This window comes from Odontesthes bonariensis, chromosome 22 (genome assembly GCF_027942865.1).
Source record: "Odontesthes bonariensis isolate fOdoBon6 chromosome 22, fOdoBon6.hap1, whole genome shotgun sequence".
Taxonomy (NCBI): Eukaryota; Metazoa; Chordata; class Actinopteri; order Atheriniformes; family Atherinopsidae; genus Odontesthes; species Odontesthes bonariensis.
Genome location: NC_134527.1, coordinates 12432063 through 12452401, shown reverse-complemented (window position 1 = coordinate 12452401; position 20339 = coordinate 12432063). Strand labels below are relative to the sequence as shown.

The following is a 20339-nucleotide window of genomic DNA, read 5'->3' as shown; positions in this document are numbered from 1 at the left end:
AAAGGATTAATAAAGCCTTTTATTGGGAGAGCAGTCAAAAAACAAACACAATTAAAAGCCATTCTTGTAATGGCATGTGATTAATTTGCTAAAGTAAACTTTTCCATACAAGGAAATAAATATCAAACTAGAACACCTTTTATTAGTAGAACGGTATGATGATATAGTATTGATTAGTAGGTTCCCTCCACGCAGGTCTAGCTAAAATTCAAACACATGCACAGCTACAGCCCTTTGTTTATCGCTATCGATTTTTTTTTGAGAAAAGAAAAGAGAGAATCAAAGCTTAAAAAACCAACATGGGAAACATTTTCTGAAACAACAACAGAACACTCATAGTCAAGTAATGCCCAAAAGTGACCCATTCAAAACATGCTTTTCATGTAGAACTGATGATGCCGACACTCAATGCCCACGATTAATGTGTAGACCAACGCGGTGATACTATAATTCTTTTCTACTCTTTCTCTACTTCTGTTTTGCAGATTTAAAAAAAAAAAAAGAAGCCATTTCATTTAACTTCAGACTACAATCTTTATCTCCATCTTTTCTTCCCTTTTTCTATTTCTTGGACTCCTCAATCTGCTCCACCTCACTGGATTCATCCACCACTTTTCCATTGACCATCGTCTGTGTTACCACTTTCACGATTTTCCTGGTCCGGACATCGGGCTCCTCTGCAGAAAAGAGAAGGAGAGATGAGAAGAGATTATTAAAGGGGAAAGCAATAAGGAGATACATATGAATATAAGATTAACTCAAAATGACAAAACTAGGGTGCAAAGACGTGATAATCTGTGAGATGAAATCTGAACGAACAAGAAACAAGTTTGGTTATATTATCAAAATTGCGAAAGAATGAGATAGATAAAAGATAATGAGACTAATTTAATGGCAAGAGTTTGATGTTATGACATGAGGAGACTGACTCAAAGAGCTTCCACGTGTATGACCTGTTCTGAAAAAATATCTTGACGGCTTTAAAGAAATAGCCTGAAGTGCGCGTGTAACACCAATTAAAACTCTCGGGTCCTTATAGCAGCTTTGACTATTCAACTCTCTTTAAAGAAAATGTCAGTCTCTGATTCTGTTGTTGTTTTTCTTTTGACTCATAGATTTGAACATTTTCATAACAGTCTCCTGTTTGCTAACCAAGCAACGTGAGTCAGCCGAACTGAGACGCAATTACGACATAGATGCTATCACACCCACAGCTGTTGCGATAGGAGCAGAGCTGTTAGTGGAGTGTAGAGTGTTTGGAATTTCATGGAAATGTAATTATTCCCAGGCCTTTCGGATGTTTTAAAGAATATATGTCCCTTTGCCGGTCTCATTAGTGTGACGTCAAATTCATATGAATCCAAATAAGATTTGTCTTTTGTGCAAATAGCTGTTAAATAATAATTTGTAAACAGTTTCCCCTTGGATATTTTTTTTATCATTTCATTGTGATGAGAAAAAAAAAATAGGAAAAAGTAATCATCATAACGTCATACAGTAAATATTTAAAAAAAAAAAAACTGGAAACCAATGACTTACTTTTGGGTGGAGGAAGAACTTCTCTGACTCTGATGGGCCGAGAAAAAAAAAAAAAAAAACAGATTGCACATTATCTGGCAGAAATGAGATGTTTTACCACCGTGCATACACGAGCTGGTTCATTGATTACAAGGCTACAATCTGTAGCTTAGCATAAAGACTGGAAACAGGGAAAAAGCTCTAATAGGAGTTTTGTTGAAGGTGATAAATGTGGCCTACCTGAACCTCAACAACATTTAGCTGTAATACAAAATCTAAATCTAAAAAAAAAAAAGAAATCATGAAAAAAAAATCTTTAGAAGAAAAAACTGGGTTATTTAAGAAGGTCCGGTTAGATTGTGAACTCTGCCAACATAAGACATGTCAGTTAACAACGAAAGTGTTTCATATTCTATACATGCCCTAACCTTATTGGAAAATGGAAGTTTATTCCGATAGTATGTCATCTTTTTAATATTTTCCTTGTTGTTTTTTATAGTTTAGGGGCAGTCTTATGTTACAGAAATGCATGTTTCCACCAAAGAAAGAGTGCTAAACAGAGATGAGATCATTTGAGATGATAGATAGAAATGGTTTCTGGCACAGATACCTAAACAATGATCGACATAACCAAATGTGACCAAAGCCAATTGGTGAGACTACTGGTGATGATGATAGTAGCCATTCCTAAGGTTAGTCATTTACATATTGTCTGCACTATCAAACGGGGCTGCACGGTGGTGTGGTGGTTAGCACTGTCGCCTCACAGCAAGAAGGTTCCAGGTTCAACACCCAGCTGGGGCCTTTCTGTGTGGAGTTTGCATGTTCTCCCCGTGTAAGCGTGGGTTCTCTCCGGGTACTCCGGCTTCCTCCCACTGTCCAAAAAATCATGCATGTTGGGTTGATTGGCATCTCTAAATTGTCCTTAGGAGTGAGTGTGAGCATGCATGGTTGTTTGTCTCGTTTGTCTCTATGTGGCCCTGCGATGGACTGGCGGCCTGTCCAGGGTGTACCCTGCCTCTCGCCCATTGACTGCTGGGATAGGCTCCAGCCCACCCGCGACCCGATCGACGGATTCAGCGGTATAGATAATGGATGGATGGATGGATGCACTATCAAACACTCCTACAAGAGCAACCCTCATCGACACCCTCTGAGAGGGTTTGCTGTTGTGCAAAATGTACGCAGTTAGTCAAAAGAGGTGTCATATTTTGCCTGAGACAGGAAAGATGGTAATATTTTTGCAAAAGATTTGCTTACACAACCAATGTAATATGGATTTTGCTGTAGTCACCGCTTTCAGAGTTATTGAAAGTGAAATGACTGTTGTCGGGTTAGATTTGATCAATTTTTTGTATAGTTTGAACTCAGGTTTTTTGTAATTCAGTTTAAAAACTGTTGGTCAGTTCAGAGTTGAACCCAAGCAGTAATAGTGTTTTACAGTTTATTTTCGAGATGAACTAAGCAAGGACCAGGGGCAATTAAAACTGTGTCAGATTGTTTGCTTGCCAGACTGTGCCATGTTCTTTGCCAGGCGAAACAAATTGAAATGCATCTTCCTAGAAGTTTCAGTAATAAAAAATAAAGGACAAAAGCCTTTGTTGTCATTTGCTGTAAAGCCTCTATTGAACCCTTGTTATCATGTTATTATTTCATTATTACATTGTTGTTATGAAAACTCACGATTCCTCTCCCTCCAGCAAGCGCCTGTAGGTAGCAATCTCCATTTCCAGGTTCTGCTTGATGCGGAGGAGTTGCTCGTAGTCGGTCTTGGTTCGCTGCATGTCCAGCCTGAGCTGGGAGAGGTCGTCCTCTAACTGGTTCAGCGTGGCCTGCAGCCGCTCCATCTCAGAAGAATACTTATGACCCGTTTCACCCATGTTACCTTCCAGAGCTGCGATCTGAGGGGGTAAAGGGAAAATAACAAACTCATGGGTTCAATAATACTATGAATTTTTGTTCATAATCTCGAGATAGAAAGGACTCGTTAAACTGGGTTTTTGCCACTCTGCTAAAATCTAAGGCTCCTCAGCTCCCTCCCATTTAATCAGAATCAACAATGTCTCCTGATTATGTAATTGCCTCCAAGAACATTGTCAGAAGACACCTGGGAACTGACAGGGCCTGGGCAACTGGAGCAAACACTCACTTCTTAGACATTGTAACTCATCCCACCTCTGTATCCTTCATACTGTTTAGCAACTGAATCCTGAATGCTCTTGCCTGTCTTATCAACGTGGGAGAACATGCTCACTGTCAACATTGGATTACCAAAAGGGGAAAAAAGAATCCCAGACCATACAATTCAGCAATGTGGAAATGTGAATAAACTGATCAAGTTAAGAGTGAATGAGAACACCTTTAAGGATTTTCTGTAAACATGTCTGAGAAATCTCTCATGTAAGCAGTTTAGCTTTCATCCAACTCCATAATTCAGTTTTGCTCTGTGAAACGTAAATACCTATAACCGTTTTTTTTTGTTTTTTTTAAATACGGTTGCTGTGTTTGCATTGCTTTTCCCACATAAGTTTTTGTTTGTACAACTCCAAACATTGAAATTTGACTACCATGATCATTTTCTGGATCCAAAAAGTTGACCACAAACTTTAGTTTTCTAACTTGTGCGCACACTTTAGACACTTTAGCAAAATGCACTGTATTTCATCTAACCTTTGCATTTCAATTGGAACAGCTCACCTGTTTGTGCAGACTCTCCAGCTCTACCTCCAGGGTCTGCAGGAAGCGTTGCCTCTCAATCAGCTCTCCCTGGGATCCTCTCAGAGCCTCGTTGCTCTCCTTCACTTCGTTCTGCACCGTCTCCAGCTGGACGATGAGCAAAAAAGTCCACAAGCATTTCATTTGCGTGACTTAGCCTGTTTTTGTATTGGCTCAGTTTTTTTGTAAATGAATGCATGCAATGAATCGTGACATTTTATTTCTGCCCACACCTTCTTGCGGTACCATTGCTCCGCATGCTCCTTGTTCTTATTGACAATCCCCTCATACTGTGAGCGCAGCTCAGACAGGACCGTTGCCAGCTCCGGTCCACTGGCTGAATCAACCTCCACATTCACTTCATCTCTGGCGATGCGAGACTTCATCTGCTCGAGTTCCTGCAGGGGCATAAATAGTTACATTCTTTAGGTTGGTTTCCCACACTGTGGGCAAGTTTATTCAAAATGATTATGGTTGCATTGTGTAGCTGCACCACATTCACACATCAGTGCAAACAGGCGTTATATGTAACATTAGGAGTTTTGTGAAACCTACACCACAGGGTGGCGGAGAGGAAGTAACAGTACTTTCATTATTTAGGAGTTCTTCACAAATAATTGATGGATGAAATCTCATCTTACTACTGGCCTTTCAACCCACTGCCTCTGCTCGGGTGTGTTCAGTAGAGCTCCTTCACTCTCTTTTGTCTGTGATGTTGTGTTTTGTCTTTACATACATCTATTATGGTCTGTTTTTGATGGTTTGGTATATTCTGACGTATACATATTTCCTGCCCTTTTCAGAAAATGCACTCCTATTCTGTAATAAACTGACTGCATCCTTGTATAAGCAAGACATAAGAGGGTGCAATGTGATCTAGTTGTCTAATTCACCCCTCGAGACGCTACTTACCTATTTCAGTGGAGGGGAAAAGGAGCAGATTGTTTATGTTACAGTGCTGAAATAGATTGCAAAGGAGAAAAAAAAAAGATGCATCCACAGTACAATCTGTAGTTTCAGAAAACTAAGCAGCCACATCACAGCTTCCAGGACAAAACTGTCACAGAGTGGTCAAAAAAGACTTGTTGCTGAAGTTAAAATGATCTGCTTGGATTTAAACCAATCCCTGACTGTAAACATACAGATTTTTTCTTTGTTTAACTAATCTAGGCCTAGATTACATACAGATCCAATCCGATGCCCCCTTCAGGATCCTAGAATCTAGGGTGCTGGAGGGAGCATAGTGTTGGATCTGTAAAGTCCTGTTTCAGGGAGAAACACTCCATGATTTCCTAGGAGGGGGTAAGTTTATCTGTGTTTATCTTTTCTTGAAAGGACAACACAGATCAGCTGATTGGACTGAAAGTGCGTTTTTGAGCAACCAGATCTCCCTCCTCTTTTGTCCATAGTAACCAGAGTTCCACCCCCTTCATATCCTTTTCTATCTAGTTTGGCTCAAAAAAAAAACAACTGAGACCACTTAATAAGGTCAAGCAGGTAGCAAACAACGTGCTGTTTGTGAGGAAAGGCAAGAGAATATGAGAGAGGGCCAAAGTGAAAATGAGACCTAACACTTAGCTAAGTGAATGCTGTTTAACAGAGAGTTGAAAGAAATGCACTTACAGATACAGGAAAAGAGGGATAAGACTGTGCACAGTGAGCTGGAGATAACAGACCCACCTCTTCATGGTTTTTCTTTAAGAAGTAGAGCTCTTCTTTGAGGCTGTCCAAATCTCCTCTCAATGAGGCGATGATCTGCTCATGGTCGGTCTTAGCCTTTTTCAGAGCAACACAATCTCGTTCCACAGACTGACACATCACCAGCTCGGTCTCCCACCTTGTGAAGTTTAGAGTTCAGAGAAGATAAACATATTCAACAGATAGTGGAGGGGGGTTCTCAAGGTTTACCGTTTACCTCTGCAGGCAAAAAGACTCTGCCTTCATTTTCTTCCTATTTTAATAACAACAGATAAAACTTAAAAAGTCAAATATATCTTTTCATAGCTTCGGTAGGAAATTTAATGATTATCTGTTTAAAAAAGGCATTTTTATTAACGTAATGACTTCTCTCAGTGAAATAGTATTCATCACTCAGATGGCTGTAGCAGCACAAAATTTAAACTCAAAATGATCTTCTTTTTTTTTTTTTTTCCACATAAGCAAAAGTTGCATTTGTAATTTTCATAGTACTTTAAATTTCTGAAAATAAAACCATCTATAAACAAACATTCTGAGTGCTCCCTTCAGTTATTTTCAGTATTTTTCATGTAACAGCAAATCATAACAGCATCATATCAGGACTCTTTACAAAGCACGGTCAAACTCTTTAGTAAAGGGATGCACCAAACTGGAATTTTGCTTCTATTTGAAACCCTTCTATTTTCCAGATCATTTTACCAATGACAGTACTGACACATGCACATATTATTTTCCACCTGTTCTTGTAGATAAATAATCATATGTCATTAGGCTTAGTCTTAAAATGATTGCCCACCAGCAGGTGCAGACATAAAATAGGATTACAACAAATTAAGTGTTGAAGGAATGTGACTTTTCATTTGACCTGGAGGGAGAAATAATTGCAAACAGCAGCTCTGCTATCTCTTTTCCGCAAGCTCCAACATAACAAGGAAACAGTGTTGAGCATTAACCAGCGTCATCTTGTGCCTGTTATTTCGGTCTGAAGGGGATATCTTTATTTCAAGGCTTTATCAGGTCTGACAGATGACACGCTGATATCATTGTGCATTCAGATGAGACACTGAGCAATGATTAGCAAAGGGAAGAAAGAAAAAAAACACTTTCATTAGGGGAATAACCTCAACAGAACCACACTTCTGTGTGGCGGCCTTCTGTCTTCAGCAGCTGAGGTATGGGAAGAGCAGAGACTGCAAAGGTAATAGGCTGAACAGAATTTTTTACATCACTGTAGTGTAATCATTAATCACTCACTTGATTCTGAAGTCATCAGCAGCCAGCTTAGCATTATCGATTTCTAACATGAGACGAGCATTTTCCAAGGTCTTCTTCCTCACCTGACAAATGTTAACATGGGTAAAACATCATTAAAGTCCATCTGTAAACTGAAGTCTTAAACATCTTGATTCCTCCACATGCAATACTATACTTACAGTATACACTTATTAGTCGAATTACTAATGGTTACATAGCACACACGAGGGGCACATTCGTTTTTCATTAAACTATTTCGGTCTCAAATAGGGAAAATAATTATTAACTTTGTCTTGGCTCTATTTGCTACAAGCTTACGCAAAGATCAGACACGTCAAATTATGTATACCGATGTAGCTCACGCTAAAAGGCCTTCAGATATTTGCATGAATGTTTTGTCTGTGTGATGAAGGAAATGTATCAAGTCTGGAGCTTTGCTGATTGACTTCTCCTAAACCCATATCCTGCCATCTGACTGTTTAAGTGGAGCTATCTCTGTGTGTGGCAGCCGGCCTCTTCATACCCACCTCTTGCTCAACAGCGTGCGCTTGGGCCATCAATGAATCAAGATCATGACCTTTGGGAATACGATCGATCATCAGCTGCTTAATTCTCATCTCCAGGTCAGCATTGGAGCGCTCCAGTGAACGCACCTGAAGGAAATGAAAATAAGGAAAGTGTCTCAGATTACTGACCGCTATATTGTTTCCTCATTTGGCGGGCAGAGCTGTGTTGTATATCAGACCTTGTCCAGATAGTTGGCCAGGCGCGTGTTGAGACTCTGCATGGCCTCCTTCTCGTTGGTGCTATTGCCGTGCAGTCCATTAAGTTGGAGGCTGAGTGGCCCATTAAGATCCTGGCTGATAGAGGCTGAACGGGTCAGTGGGCTAGCTGCGGCAAAAGAGACAGAGGCTCGAGAGCGGTTACGACCGGTGTCCATCAGAGAGCGACTGGAGAAGGAGGGCTGACGGTTGACAGCATAACTTCTCACTGAGATGCTGGAAGCCATGATGGGTATAGCTGCAGAGGACACAAAAAAGAAGTTTAAAAGGAACTGGAAACTAAACAAGGATTGTTTCTTTACTGTTCTTTTTTTTTAACAAGATATGACAAGACAACATTCCAATCAAAATTGTTACATCTCAGGTTCACCTGTCGGAAGACAGAGTAGGTGAATCAAATCAAAGTCATCCTGGTGGAAACACCTAGCTTGGATAGCCAGGCTTTTTGACCTTTGTCAGTCATTTAAAGCAAGACATAGACAAGCGTTTATGTGGCCATTAAGCAAATGTGCTGCATTCTTCCATTTGGCCAGCCTTTAATGGAAATACAAGTGGGGCCTAATGCTAAAGTCTGCTGATCACCCTCATCCTGATGAAAGGAGTCTTTCAATGAGTCTACGTACAGTCGCCCTGTGGCCATTCAAACTAATCAGCTGCATTTGAGAGATGACTGAATTTATGGTCAGGGCCACTTCAGTGTGCCATTCTCAGCTCTGTTCAAATAAAACTTTAACTCAAGCCGGTATTAAATCAAAATGTAAATGTTTACAGCTCAGCTACGGGTCAAACATGAGCCTCTCATTGAGGTTGACAACACTTTCATAGCCTTTTACTATGATAATAAGATTTGTTTTGCATTCAAGACAAAACTATTTAAACAAACAGAAACAATAATAGGAGAATATGAGCAGCTTGGAAAACTGAAGATCATCGTTTCTGCATACATGTATCAAACTTAAAATCACATATTTGATTAAAATGTTATGATATATATTTAAAATCTTACTTCAGTCACGTGCAGTTTATGAACAAATTAAATTTTGCAGTGATGCTACTGGTGTTCACGTTACTATCAACCATGACTTACACTTGATTAGATGTCAAACACAGTGTAAGACAGTGTAACTTTGTCTTCATAAGTGTGTGTATGTGTGTGTGTGTGTGTTTCTCGCATTTGTTATTGTGTGTGGCGGGCTTCAGAGGCAGATTAGTGGTCAAGGGAACCTCTCTGTATCTCTGTCACCTGATCCTCACAACTCTGTTCCCACAACACTACAAAGGACCCTATAGGAGACAGGTAGTCCTTGTTCAGTTGAAAGATAGAGCTTGGGAAAATGATCTAGAAAATATTCAGAAGGAATTCCAGAGGCACAAGGAGAGACTTTGTACAGCAGGAAATGGACTGTCATTTCAGTTTTTGATATCATCACCAGCTGACAAATAGCTACGTTGACAACTTTGACTGTAAGTGAACAAAGAAATAGATCTAATTTGCTTGGGAACAGTTTCAGGAGCTTTTTCTTCCAATCAAGATTGAGAAATTCTGGATTTGTAAGGTGTTTTTTTTTTTGTTTTTTTTTCATAATTTCAGCTGTTAAGTTATTCAAGCAGCAAACAGGAATGACCAAATGTTTGTCAAATCTATTTTCCAAATATAAATGAAAAAAGTAATCTAAAAAGAATATAAAATATGCTTTTCTTACCAGGATGTTTTTCAGGGAGCTCAAGTTGGAACCAGAAGAATGCAAGAGGCTCTGTGCTGCTGATGCTACAGGTGTGCTTATATGCAGGTGTGCAGGACGTGGGAGGAGCTTCTCTTTACAGGAGGTGTGTTTACTGTACTGCAGCTGAAAGTCTTGTAAAAGGTCGTCTTGTCATGAAAATAATACACCTTTCTAATTGACCTGTGCCGCTGAGATGCGAAATGTGCAATTTAGCCATTTATGTTTGACCAAAATTTCTGACTTTCTGTTTCTGTTTGAAAAAGCCTTTCTGTTTGAAACAGCCTAACTTATATTTCATTTAAAAAAAAAAGCATTTCGATACATTTTAAGGTACCTAAATTAAAATCAGCAACATTGAACACGCTCGAAAAATACAGAATTGCAAAATCAATGATGTGCAAAATTTGTTCTAAAAAACAACAGTTTCCGCCACACCAGTATAAATAATATCTTGAACTACAATTACCTACAACTACAACTATTTGTTAAACTAATTTTTAAGGTGGACGCATATGGTTATTTTTCATACAATGTTTTTAAAAAAAAGTATCATCAAATCTAAACCTTTATGTCCTGAAGGAGGACATTCAACGAAATAAGGCTGGGAGAGTCAACATGCTGCAGACACGTAGCCACCAGATGGGAAAGGTGAAGCTAATCTGATGCTAATGCTCTACTGAGGACAATAAGTGTTGGCTCTAAAAAAAATCTGTTGCTCCCAACAGACTCCCATTCAAAAAACATAATTGTGGTTCATTATCTTTTTTTATACATTTTCATACTGTTAATCTAACCTGGTCTCTTGATGGGACAAATGGCGGCATTAGCCCACAGTGCAAAACACTGCAGTTTCACAATAAATGTATTGAAATGACTGTTTTCCTTACTCTGTTCACTACACAGATGCAGCTTAAGTTTCAGTTTGTCAGCACATCACGTTCTCTGTCAGCGTGTTTGTGTCCTACATCACTATACCCAGTGGTGGAATGTAACGGAGTATTTTTACTTCGTTACTGTACTTAAGTAAATTTTTCCGTATTTGTACTTTACTTAAGTAAAAATAATAATGCATACTTTCGACTTTTACTCCATTACATTTTGCAGCTGTTATCTATACTTTCTACTCCACTACATTTCTACAATATGTGTTGTTACTCGTTACATTTTATAAATGCAGTTTTGCCATAACGTTGCCTACACAAAATCATGTTTAAACCAATCAGGTGGCTCTGTCAGCTTCAATGTTGCTTATATTTTTTACTAACAGTGACTTCTGTAGAGGCTTAAGTATTACCTGTAGCTATAACTGCATTCTTCATCAAAATGGCCTAGACACTGAAAGACAACCAATAGCGCGCGTACTTTTACTTTTAATACTTAAAGTAAATTTAAAAGTCAGTACTTATGACTTTTACTTAAGTAGGATTTTTGATGCAGTACTTCTACTTTTACTTTAGAATATATTTTGCTGGGTATTTATACTTTTACTTAAGTACTACACTTCAGTACTTCCTCCACCACTGACTATACCTGTTCCAAAGTGTGACCCAATCTCTACATCTTGTTAGTATTTATTTGGCAACAGATTCTTATCTAAAGGGGGGAAGGAGGGACGTCAGATGTAGTAGGTAGTGCTAAACGGTGACTAATACAGAACGATTTTGTGCAAAATATCATGGCTTCAACATTTGTCCTACAAAATGCATTTCATATTGTTAGTTTTTTTCCCACTTAACTTTTACAACGTTATTTGGAAAGTTTAGAGATGTAGCAAAAGGATTTGCTGTGAAATGGCAAGTGTTTCATGTTCCTAATTGTTCTGGTTAGTTAATGTTATTGCCCTATCTTTATGCTCTTTTCATTGAAGCAGTTTTTCTGTTAAGTTACAATGCAGTATGTGTATACTTTTTATCTAAGAAGGAGGACACACACATCAGTATTCTAATCAATGATAGTTCTTGCTGCACTGTCCTACAAAGAAAGCTATGTAGCACTTGCATTAGTTGCTAACTTAGCACTCCTGTCTTATCCAAATACAATCACGTTTGGCTGTAAACCTCCAAATAAGTGATGGCTAAATGACAAATTCTAGGCTTCAAAATGATAATTCGGTAGTCGCAGTTTGATAACTTGGTGGCTTTGTCAACTGTTTCTACTGTCCATGGTGCAGATAAGAGCATCATTTAGATTCCACTTCTCTTGGTCTGTTTGGAGGGTAATATCTAGCTGTTCAGCTGCTAAAAGATCCACTATTCACTTGTTGTTTGCTGTGTGTCACTGTATTGCTTTAAACGTGAGCTTGATGAAAGAAAAAAACTGTAAAACGGCTGAACCAAAATGATGATCTCAAAGAAACTTTAACTAATTAACTAAAAGATAAACGTACTGATTATTGCCTTCTTGAATATTTGACACAGCTACAACCCATTGGTTTTGAGCTCACATTTTGTATCCTCGGTGATCATAGTAACAAACATCCACTTCAACTTCTCAGGAGCCCTCCTGTCCTGCAGTCGCTCATCTCACTGTAACTCGACCTGCTTCCACCTGCTTGTGCTAAAATATTCAACAAGTCACTCAAAGAGGGATAACCTGCTGTGATAAAGTGGTACGATTAGCAGCTACTGCATTTCATTTAAAAAAAATAAAAAATAACATGCAATAATTGGGGTTTTGCATCAATCACGTCATCGTTGCTAAAGTTGTCACTCAAAAGTTGATGCTTTAGATCAACATGGGAGCATATTTAGAAAGACTGAATGTTTGCTGCCAATAACTTCTTCAAAACCCTGTCACAAACCTCCCATAATGGAGGAGAGATGAGTGGGAGTTCTAGACATTTGCACTCCTACTGCAGCTTTTGTGAACTTTGTCCATGCAAAGGCATTCAAGACGTAGAACATAGAGGAGCCTATGATATTAAAAGCTTGTTCTTCCCGCATATTCAAATTCTGGTGAGATGAGCCTGTCGGCATTGCAAATGTCTCAATTTGCATTTTATCCAACATTTTGTGCTTCATGTCTGAAAGTTATAGTTCAGTGAGAAAGGTCAGATGATTATATGTTGTTCTTTTTTGTCTTATTTGTCTTGTTCACCACATGTTCTGCGTGTGCTTTATTTAACAAACTAGCAAATCACTCAGGACAGTGTCTCACTAAAAGTGCAGAACTCTGCTGCTTTAATACATTGGCCTAAGTTAACTAGACTTTATTTTCAGATCCTATTTCACACTTTTTCATCACAATAATATCACTTAAAGTATAATAGGTGTAACCTTAACTAAGTAACCTGAGGTACAACCTCAATGTACATAGGTACTTGTACTTTACTTTTACCATTTTTTGCAACTATATTGTTCTACTCCACACTTTTCAGACACAAATATTGTGCTTTTCATCTTTCTGCATTTGTCCAACAACTTCAGTAACTTTACAGATTAAGCTTGTCATGTCCTGTGAAGGCCATGTGTCCCAAATTTGGGTGATTTTTGATTTGCTAACTACAGCTGATCTGTGGGAAAAAGCTGAGCTTCCCCCAACCTCTTGAAATATGTAAACTATCATCAAAAATGCTCCTAGGTTAGAGGCAGTTTTTCAGAACTCAAGTAAAGAAAATATTTTTAGCAATTCATAGAGTCATTCTTTAGATTATTTCTGTCTGAAAAAAAACCATCCAACAGAATAAAATGAGGCTCAAATCTGCTCTTCTTTAAACATGTTTAGCAGTGAAATGCAACATGCAATGCAATATACTGACGCAGCATTCATATTTATCAAGAAACATCATATTTTCTGAAACCATTTCTGAGGTTATGTGATGGACCATACCTTCAGTGGGTTGTTGCTGCTTTTAAAGAACTAATGGATCCACACACTGACTTCAACATTTTTCAAGCCTGAAAAATGCAAAATGTGTCAGACAATCCTTTTTTCTCTTTTCAGCTGCAGCCATGCATATTTTTTCTTTATGGCTTGAACAGTAAACCAGTTCTACCATGAAGAACAAAAACACACCTCGACTAATTCTTGAGGTACTTCTCAAAAACATGCCACAAGAGGCAAAAAGACAATGAAACGAGGTAGAAACTTGATAGGAAAGGTTTACGAAGCTATAATTCAGGATGTGATCTGAACAAAAGATGCAAAGGATTCTAGACCATGTTGTAAATCAAAAGGATGTGATTTGTTATAAAGTGATTAATCAGGTAAGTAGTACTCTCCAATATAATTGATTATACATCCATCCATCCATTTTTTTATACCCGCTTAATCCGTCGGTCGGGTCGCGGGGGGGCTGGAGCCTATCCCAGCGATCATTGAGCGAGAGGCGGGGTACATCCTGGACAGGCCGCCAGTCCATCACAGGGCCACACAGAGACAAACCGAATAAAAAACCACACACACATTCACACTCACTTCTATGGACAATTTCAGAGACACCAATTAACCTGTAAATACATAAAACTGTTGCTACTGCTATGTTGCCTTTTCCCTTAAGCCATGTAATTCATTGCTATGGCTGTAATCTACCTCCACTGTGTGGTGAATGCTAGTAAATGCAAGATAAATTCACTCCAGAATTTTCCAAAAGGGGGCAGCAATAAGCTTTTGTTTATCATTTCCAGTTGATGTTTGGATCTACTTTTGATACATAAAGAAAGATGAGATTTTGCAACTTAGCGAGATTCTGATTAAAATCAAATGCATATTTTTTATTGTTTTTATTTATATTCAACCCTGGTAATGTCTCCATGTTTGTATGTGTTCTTTTTTTTTGCTTGTTTTTTGTATCGTTTGCAATATTAACTTGAATGAAAATGTTCCAGATTTTCTTATTCGTCATTTGAAATAGAAATCTGTGAGTGTAAATATTTTGGAGACACAACAAAGGTCTGTAAACTACAACCCAAACAAGGTGTGCTTAACGCTCAAGTAGATATGAGATTCACATCAAACTTGAGATCAATCATGGTCAAGTTGAACCTTTAATCAACCCCTCCTGACCATACTTTCACTTTCTCCCTCTGTCAGTCAGTGTGGAGCAGAGTTTGTCTGTTAAATAAATAAACAGGTGATTAGACTGGCAGGATGTCAGGATCCTACTCATGGCCCCACTTGACCCCTCATGACCCCTGTCACATGTGATCATGTGACCCCAGCTGCAGAATTCACAGCACAAAAGGACAAAGGCAAAATATAAATGAGATTTACACAGAGACAAGCGTCAGAGTTATGCGTTTTTGTGCAGAGATAACCGTCATTTTGGGGGAAATGCTGCACTGAGACTCAATGACACAACACGATGCGGCTTTAAGTTCTTAAAAAAGACAAAATTGTGACAGCTGGTAGGATTATAAAAGCATATAAGACAACAAAACATCTGCGTAAAGTCAGTGTGAAGATTAAAACTTTTGATTTTAAAGTTATTCAGATGTGGCAAAGACCAGACTGAGGACTGAGAAATATTAAGTTTACATGTCTTCAACATCAGGATGTATTGTGAACATGACGAACACCTGTCAATAGTCAGTTTGCCCCCTAAAGTGATTGCTTCCTGTCAATATTCTGCCGATTTCCGGCCAGCATTCAGGTTAGTTGGCTGACAACTCGTGTTGGCCTCAATTACATGTGTCCAAGCAGGCAAGGCAGACTCAGTCCACCCAACAAGTTGTTATTGTGTGTTTAGTTGTTGTATAAGAGTTTGAAATTTCTGTAGAAACAACGTGGGAGTCGGTCAAATAAGGACGGCAAGGTAGCATTGTTTCAAGTTAAACTGCACTTACTGAATTGGAGGTTGACTCAAGCAATGCGATACACACAGAAGAGACACATCAATCGTGTACAAGGACTTCTGCTTTCATTCGTCTGAAAAAAAAACCCCAAAAAACTCTGAAGCTAATAAATATGTATCGTATGTATTTTCTATCAATCACACTGGGTGAAATTTTTTTTTTTTTTTCTCAGAAACTCAACAGTCAGAAATAAAGAAAAAATATACCCAAAAGTGCATCAGATTCACTGGAATATGAATAACACATACATACACAATAAAACTTTTTCTAAGAAACACAAGTTATTGAAAAGTTTACATATGTGGTCATGTCATGTAGTTTTGTTTAAAAAGAAAATGCAATTAAAGGATTAAATGACAGAAATCCACCAAATGAACTGATACACAGTTTTCAATGAACAGAGATGAAAATTATCAATCAACTGATTGTGCTGATAAAGTTACACTTTCCCTTGCTGACAGTTGCTCTGGTTTCTTATTGCTCTGGTAAAACAGGCAAAACCTGCTCATCATTTGATGTCACACGGCTGCATGATAAAGGAACAAAGCACACGTGTGAAAAAAACATGATGAATATTACAGTTCTGCCATATCCTGTGCCAATAATGACTCAGAATAGGCCTGTGAATATTGTCTGATCTATTGTTTTTTTTTAATTAATTAAAAAGTTATGATGTTTGTCATATAACTTTTTAAACAGGAAAGACATTTTGATGGTCCACTCTGGCTCTCCTTCAGGTTTGAGTTATTAGCTATGGGGAAAAAGGAGATGGTAACAGAGAAGTCAGTCAGTTGTCAATTAAAGACAAACTCTCGGGATCACCTTGACTTTAATCTCATGATTGATAGAGTAATACTTTGTTTGCCGCAGCTGACTTTCCTATAATGAGTAAGCCGATCATGTAAACTAGGCAGTGTTACAGAAAAAATCTTTCTGAGTAGAAAAACAAGACGCTAAACTTTTGGTTTTAACATAGTGTTTTACCAATTTATATTCCTCCTTCTTCTTCCTCCTTGTTTGCTCCTTCTGCCCTATTTCTCACAGTTCCCTCAAAGGTCTAAATCTAAGGTACGTAATCGCATTTGTGCATTCGTTATTGCATCAATTTAAGGAACTCAAAGCCCCGCTTTCCCTTCCAAATATCTGATTGATGTTATTTGGGCCCCAAGTCAGTGTTTGATGGGCGGACTTCAGTCCACCAGTCCCTCTACGATAAGAAGATAAGACTCTTCAGTGGGGAAATTACACACAGATAACAACATATGTGAGCAAGTCTGGAGGTCAGCACCTGCACATGCTCGCTATTTCTGTTCTTTTGCTTGAACTATCTTTTTTTCCCCCTACATTTGGGTTTTTCCTCCCCCAGCCTAAGTGCAGGTTGCTTTTGTGTGACGGAAACACGTCAGACCACTCAGTGTGTTTGTTTAGATTGTTATCAGTGGGGTTGGTAATATTTAAGATACAGATCTATATACATAGCTGGTGACTGTATGAAAAGTTGAAAGGGAAAGAAGTCTGGTTGTGTGTGTCCATATGTGTGTGTGTTAACCCTTTTTTAAAAGGGGAAACTTAACTGAAAGCACAGTCTTATCCTGTACATGACCTGGGGAAGTAGCAACAGAAGGAGGTAGGGCAGCACCTTTGGGAGCTGCCTAACGGTGCGACCAAAGCTGCACTACTGTGCAAATCATGCAAACTGAGTGCTTTGCTCATTGGCACATTCCCACATGCTGCCAGTGTGAGCGTTTAAACCGCCGAGGTGCCTGTTTCAGGTTCACCCGCTCAAAGCGGCACTACATGATTTATTAGGCAATAGATTGGCCTTGCAATGTTGAGGGGCCTCATTTTAAAAAGTATTAAATGCCCTGAAAACACATTTCTGTTACTCCCTTTTTTATGAGTGATGAGCTTCAAGGCAAAATTTTCCTCCAAAGTAGGTGAAGTTTTTTATAATTTGATTTTTACAGACTTTGAATTTCTGTTACTGTCAGGACAGGTGTTGGGGAAAAAAAGGAAATATGTGATGACAGCTGTAAGGTTGTTTGCTGTCAGAACAATTCACTCTCAAACAGACCCAAACAATTAGATTAGTTCATTAAAAAAAAAAAAGAAGAAGAAGAAATGGCATAGATATTATGATCATTTACAGGTTAATGATCTTTGACAAGTCCAAATTTTTTATGTTTTGATAAATCACATAGTTTCTTTCATCGTACCTTACTGCAACACATCATGTCTCCTCCCTACGAAATACTTTAACTTCTTCTTCCTTAAGGTCCCCCACCCTGACATGCCCAGCTTTCCAACAGTCTGGAATCGGTCAGCTGATTGGTCAAAGCTGGCAGAATGCTGGACAGCTGCTCGTTCTTTGCTCGAAGCGTGCCAAACTAGTTACAAGGCAGGCATTATGCAAATGTTGCAAAGCTCGTATTCAAGAAAGAAAAGAAAAGTGGTGGTTTCACTCAGATCAGACGCAGCGCACTCGGTTGAAATAACCCTCTTTGGTGTGTACAGACACACTCGTGCTATTTTTACACCAAAAGTAGCACATATAATCAGGTTTTCTTTAAACACGACTACACTTACTAAAACAAACGGATAACTTTCCACTGCCAGTGCTACTGTGTTTATCCTCAGTGCTCTGGGAGCTACAGTGTGCTCAGAACCAGTCCGGTAACTACCACTCTCTCTCTAAGAGGACCACAATGTCTGATGAGCACAACTCTCTGAGATAATCGAACAGTGGATGTCTGCACCCCTTACCACACTGCCCAATTCTCAGCAGGAGTGAGAGTGGGCTGCCAGCTTTCTTAAAGATGGTAAAATGATCAATCAGTTTTCATTTAATTTGGGAGTTGTTGTAATCATTTCTGTTTTCATTTTAGATGTAGAGTGATGATAATTGTCATTCTTAGCTGCCATGTGTATTCTGTTGTGTGGACCGTACCTGATCGGCACTTAGCACAATCACTAGAGTGCACAGTGGATGGCAGAAGAGGCCCAACAGTAGAGTATTGCTGCCTACCATCTACCAACAAGCCCCTCGTGGCTGCTAGATGTCTGTTGTGATATCTGCCCAAACGGTTTCATGAAACTGCGACATTTCTTCTTAAAACTGGAAATTTTTAATACTTAAAGAGTGAAAATGACTGAAATAACGTGCACAGGGCAATGATGAGACCTCTCTGTGATCCATCGCTAATTTGATCGTTGGATGTTTGTTTTGCGGGAGAGAGCTCAAAATCCAATGTTGCTCAGCTTTTCTCCATTTGGTCCCATTAACCGCTGGCAGCACTCTTGTTTTTCCGTTGTTGAAAGAAGCCTTTTCATATTCATACGTTTTGAAGTCTGCACTCATATGTGTGTGTGTGTGTGTGTGTGTGTGTGTTTCCTCAGAAATCATATCATAAAAAGTCTGTTCCAGAACAAAGATGAGAGCTAAATATTCAACCGAAGCAATCACAGCAGAATGAAACTGTAAATATGACATAAATCTCACCAAGATTAATTTCTGATTTTAAAACATAGTTAAAAGAAATAGTTTTTAAAGAGCATTTGCTGTGTGAAGCAAGCAAAGAAAAATACACACCATCCGGTACTCTTGCTGATTTAGTCTATTCTAAATCAAATAGAAGAAGCCTTTTATATCAAATTAATCAAATTGAAATCAGTATTTGTCAAGGTAAAGACAAAAATCAAAACTGCATGACACTGTTGGGGGCAAAAACTTTGAATACTGTTAATTACTTAACGTAAAAGCAAAAATTAATATTTGGATCTACTTTGAAATGAATGGCATATTTTGTCCCTTCTTTTACAATGCAACATATTGGCAATTAGCCTACACCTGAACCTGATTAAAATAAGCACTCCTTCATAGTTAAAGGGCTTGTCCCACTAGATATTTCTGTCAATTTCAACAACAGGAAAGGAAAGAGCATTTCTCTTAACACAGAAAAATCAACATGATATATTTCACTGCTTCTTGCTTGAAATAAATTGTTGATCAATATGCCCAGTGGGTGCGATGAATATGCACAAGGCGTCCGCCGCTGCGGCCCGGTAATTGCCGGTCGTCAGGGGTGGTAGGCATGGTAATTTGCATCTTGGGGATCCTGCAATCAGTGTTCTATTCATTACCGTGCCAGCCGCTTCATCTGCTGGCCACTCAGAGCTGCCAATCTTCTCTCAGCAGCCAAAGCATTTAGGGAAAAAAAAAAAGAAAAGAATGGAAAAGTTTCAATTATAAGCCAAGGCTGCGCGTAGTGGTGTAACAAGTCTTAAACCCTATATTTAAGCTGTTTTATGCAGGTGATTGACTGTTATTGAATTGTGAAAGAGAACTGGAGGAAGAGCTCAATGAATCGACCATGATCTCTTGTGTTTAGTACCACCTTTATCTGTGAGTGACTGTCTCCATTCACAGTGGAAGAGGTAGCGGCTACGGCTTTTTTGCCTGTCTGAAGTGGGCCTTCCATCTGAGCAGAGGGGGGAAGGGTTACAAGAAATAAGGCTTACAATAAGTGAACACTGCTCTTCAGGTCATTGTCTCATTGCAGTACACATGGCTCACGCCAGCTATACAGGATATCTATCATTTTCTTTGTGAAAAGAACAGAGTGATTGCAATAACCCCGCCACATTAAGCAAAGGAAGTTTACTGATATAAAGCATGACGCACACCTGACACTTTCCTCTTTCTCCTCTCAGAAAGCTCATAAATAAATCTGACAGCTGGTTATGTGGACACTCTTCTCACTTTTATATCATGTATCCTGTCTCTGCTCTGTGCTTTCTTGTTGTTGTTTTTTTTTACCTTCACCTTTGAAAAGAGGATGCACGACTGCTGCCGCTTC

At 38.8% G+C, this 20339-nt stretch overlaps 1 protein-coding gene across 2 annotated transcripts; it reads right to left on the bottom strand.

Moving 5' to 3' along the window:
* Positions 1-4: 4 nt before the first annotated feature.
* LOC142373024 (keratin, type I cytoskeletal 18) lies at positions 5-9751 on the bottom strand. Of its 2 annotated transcripts, XM_075456076.1 has the most exons (10): positions 9671-9751; positions 7931-8205; positions 7713-7838; positions 7186-7268; positions 5914-6070; positions 4467-4631; positions 4216-4341; positions 3202-3419; positions 1540-1568; positions 5-677 (listed from the first exon to the last, which is right to left on the bottom strand). In XM_075456076.1, the coding sequence occupies exons 2-10, from the start codon at positions 8192-8194 to the stop codon at positions 562-564; spliced, it is 1284 nt and encodes a 427-aa protein (XP_075312191.1). In that variant the 5' UTR covers positions 8195-8205; positions 9671-9751; the 3' UTR covers positions 5-561. The 2 variants fall into 2 exon arrangements, with proteins under 2 accessions (XP_075312191.1, XP_075312190.1); XM_075456075.1 differs by lacking the exon at positions 1540-1568 and having other exon boundaries at positions 9671-9727.
* Positions 9752-20339: the final 10588 nt, after the last annotated feature.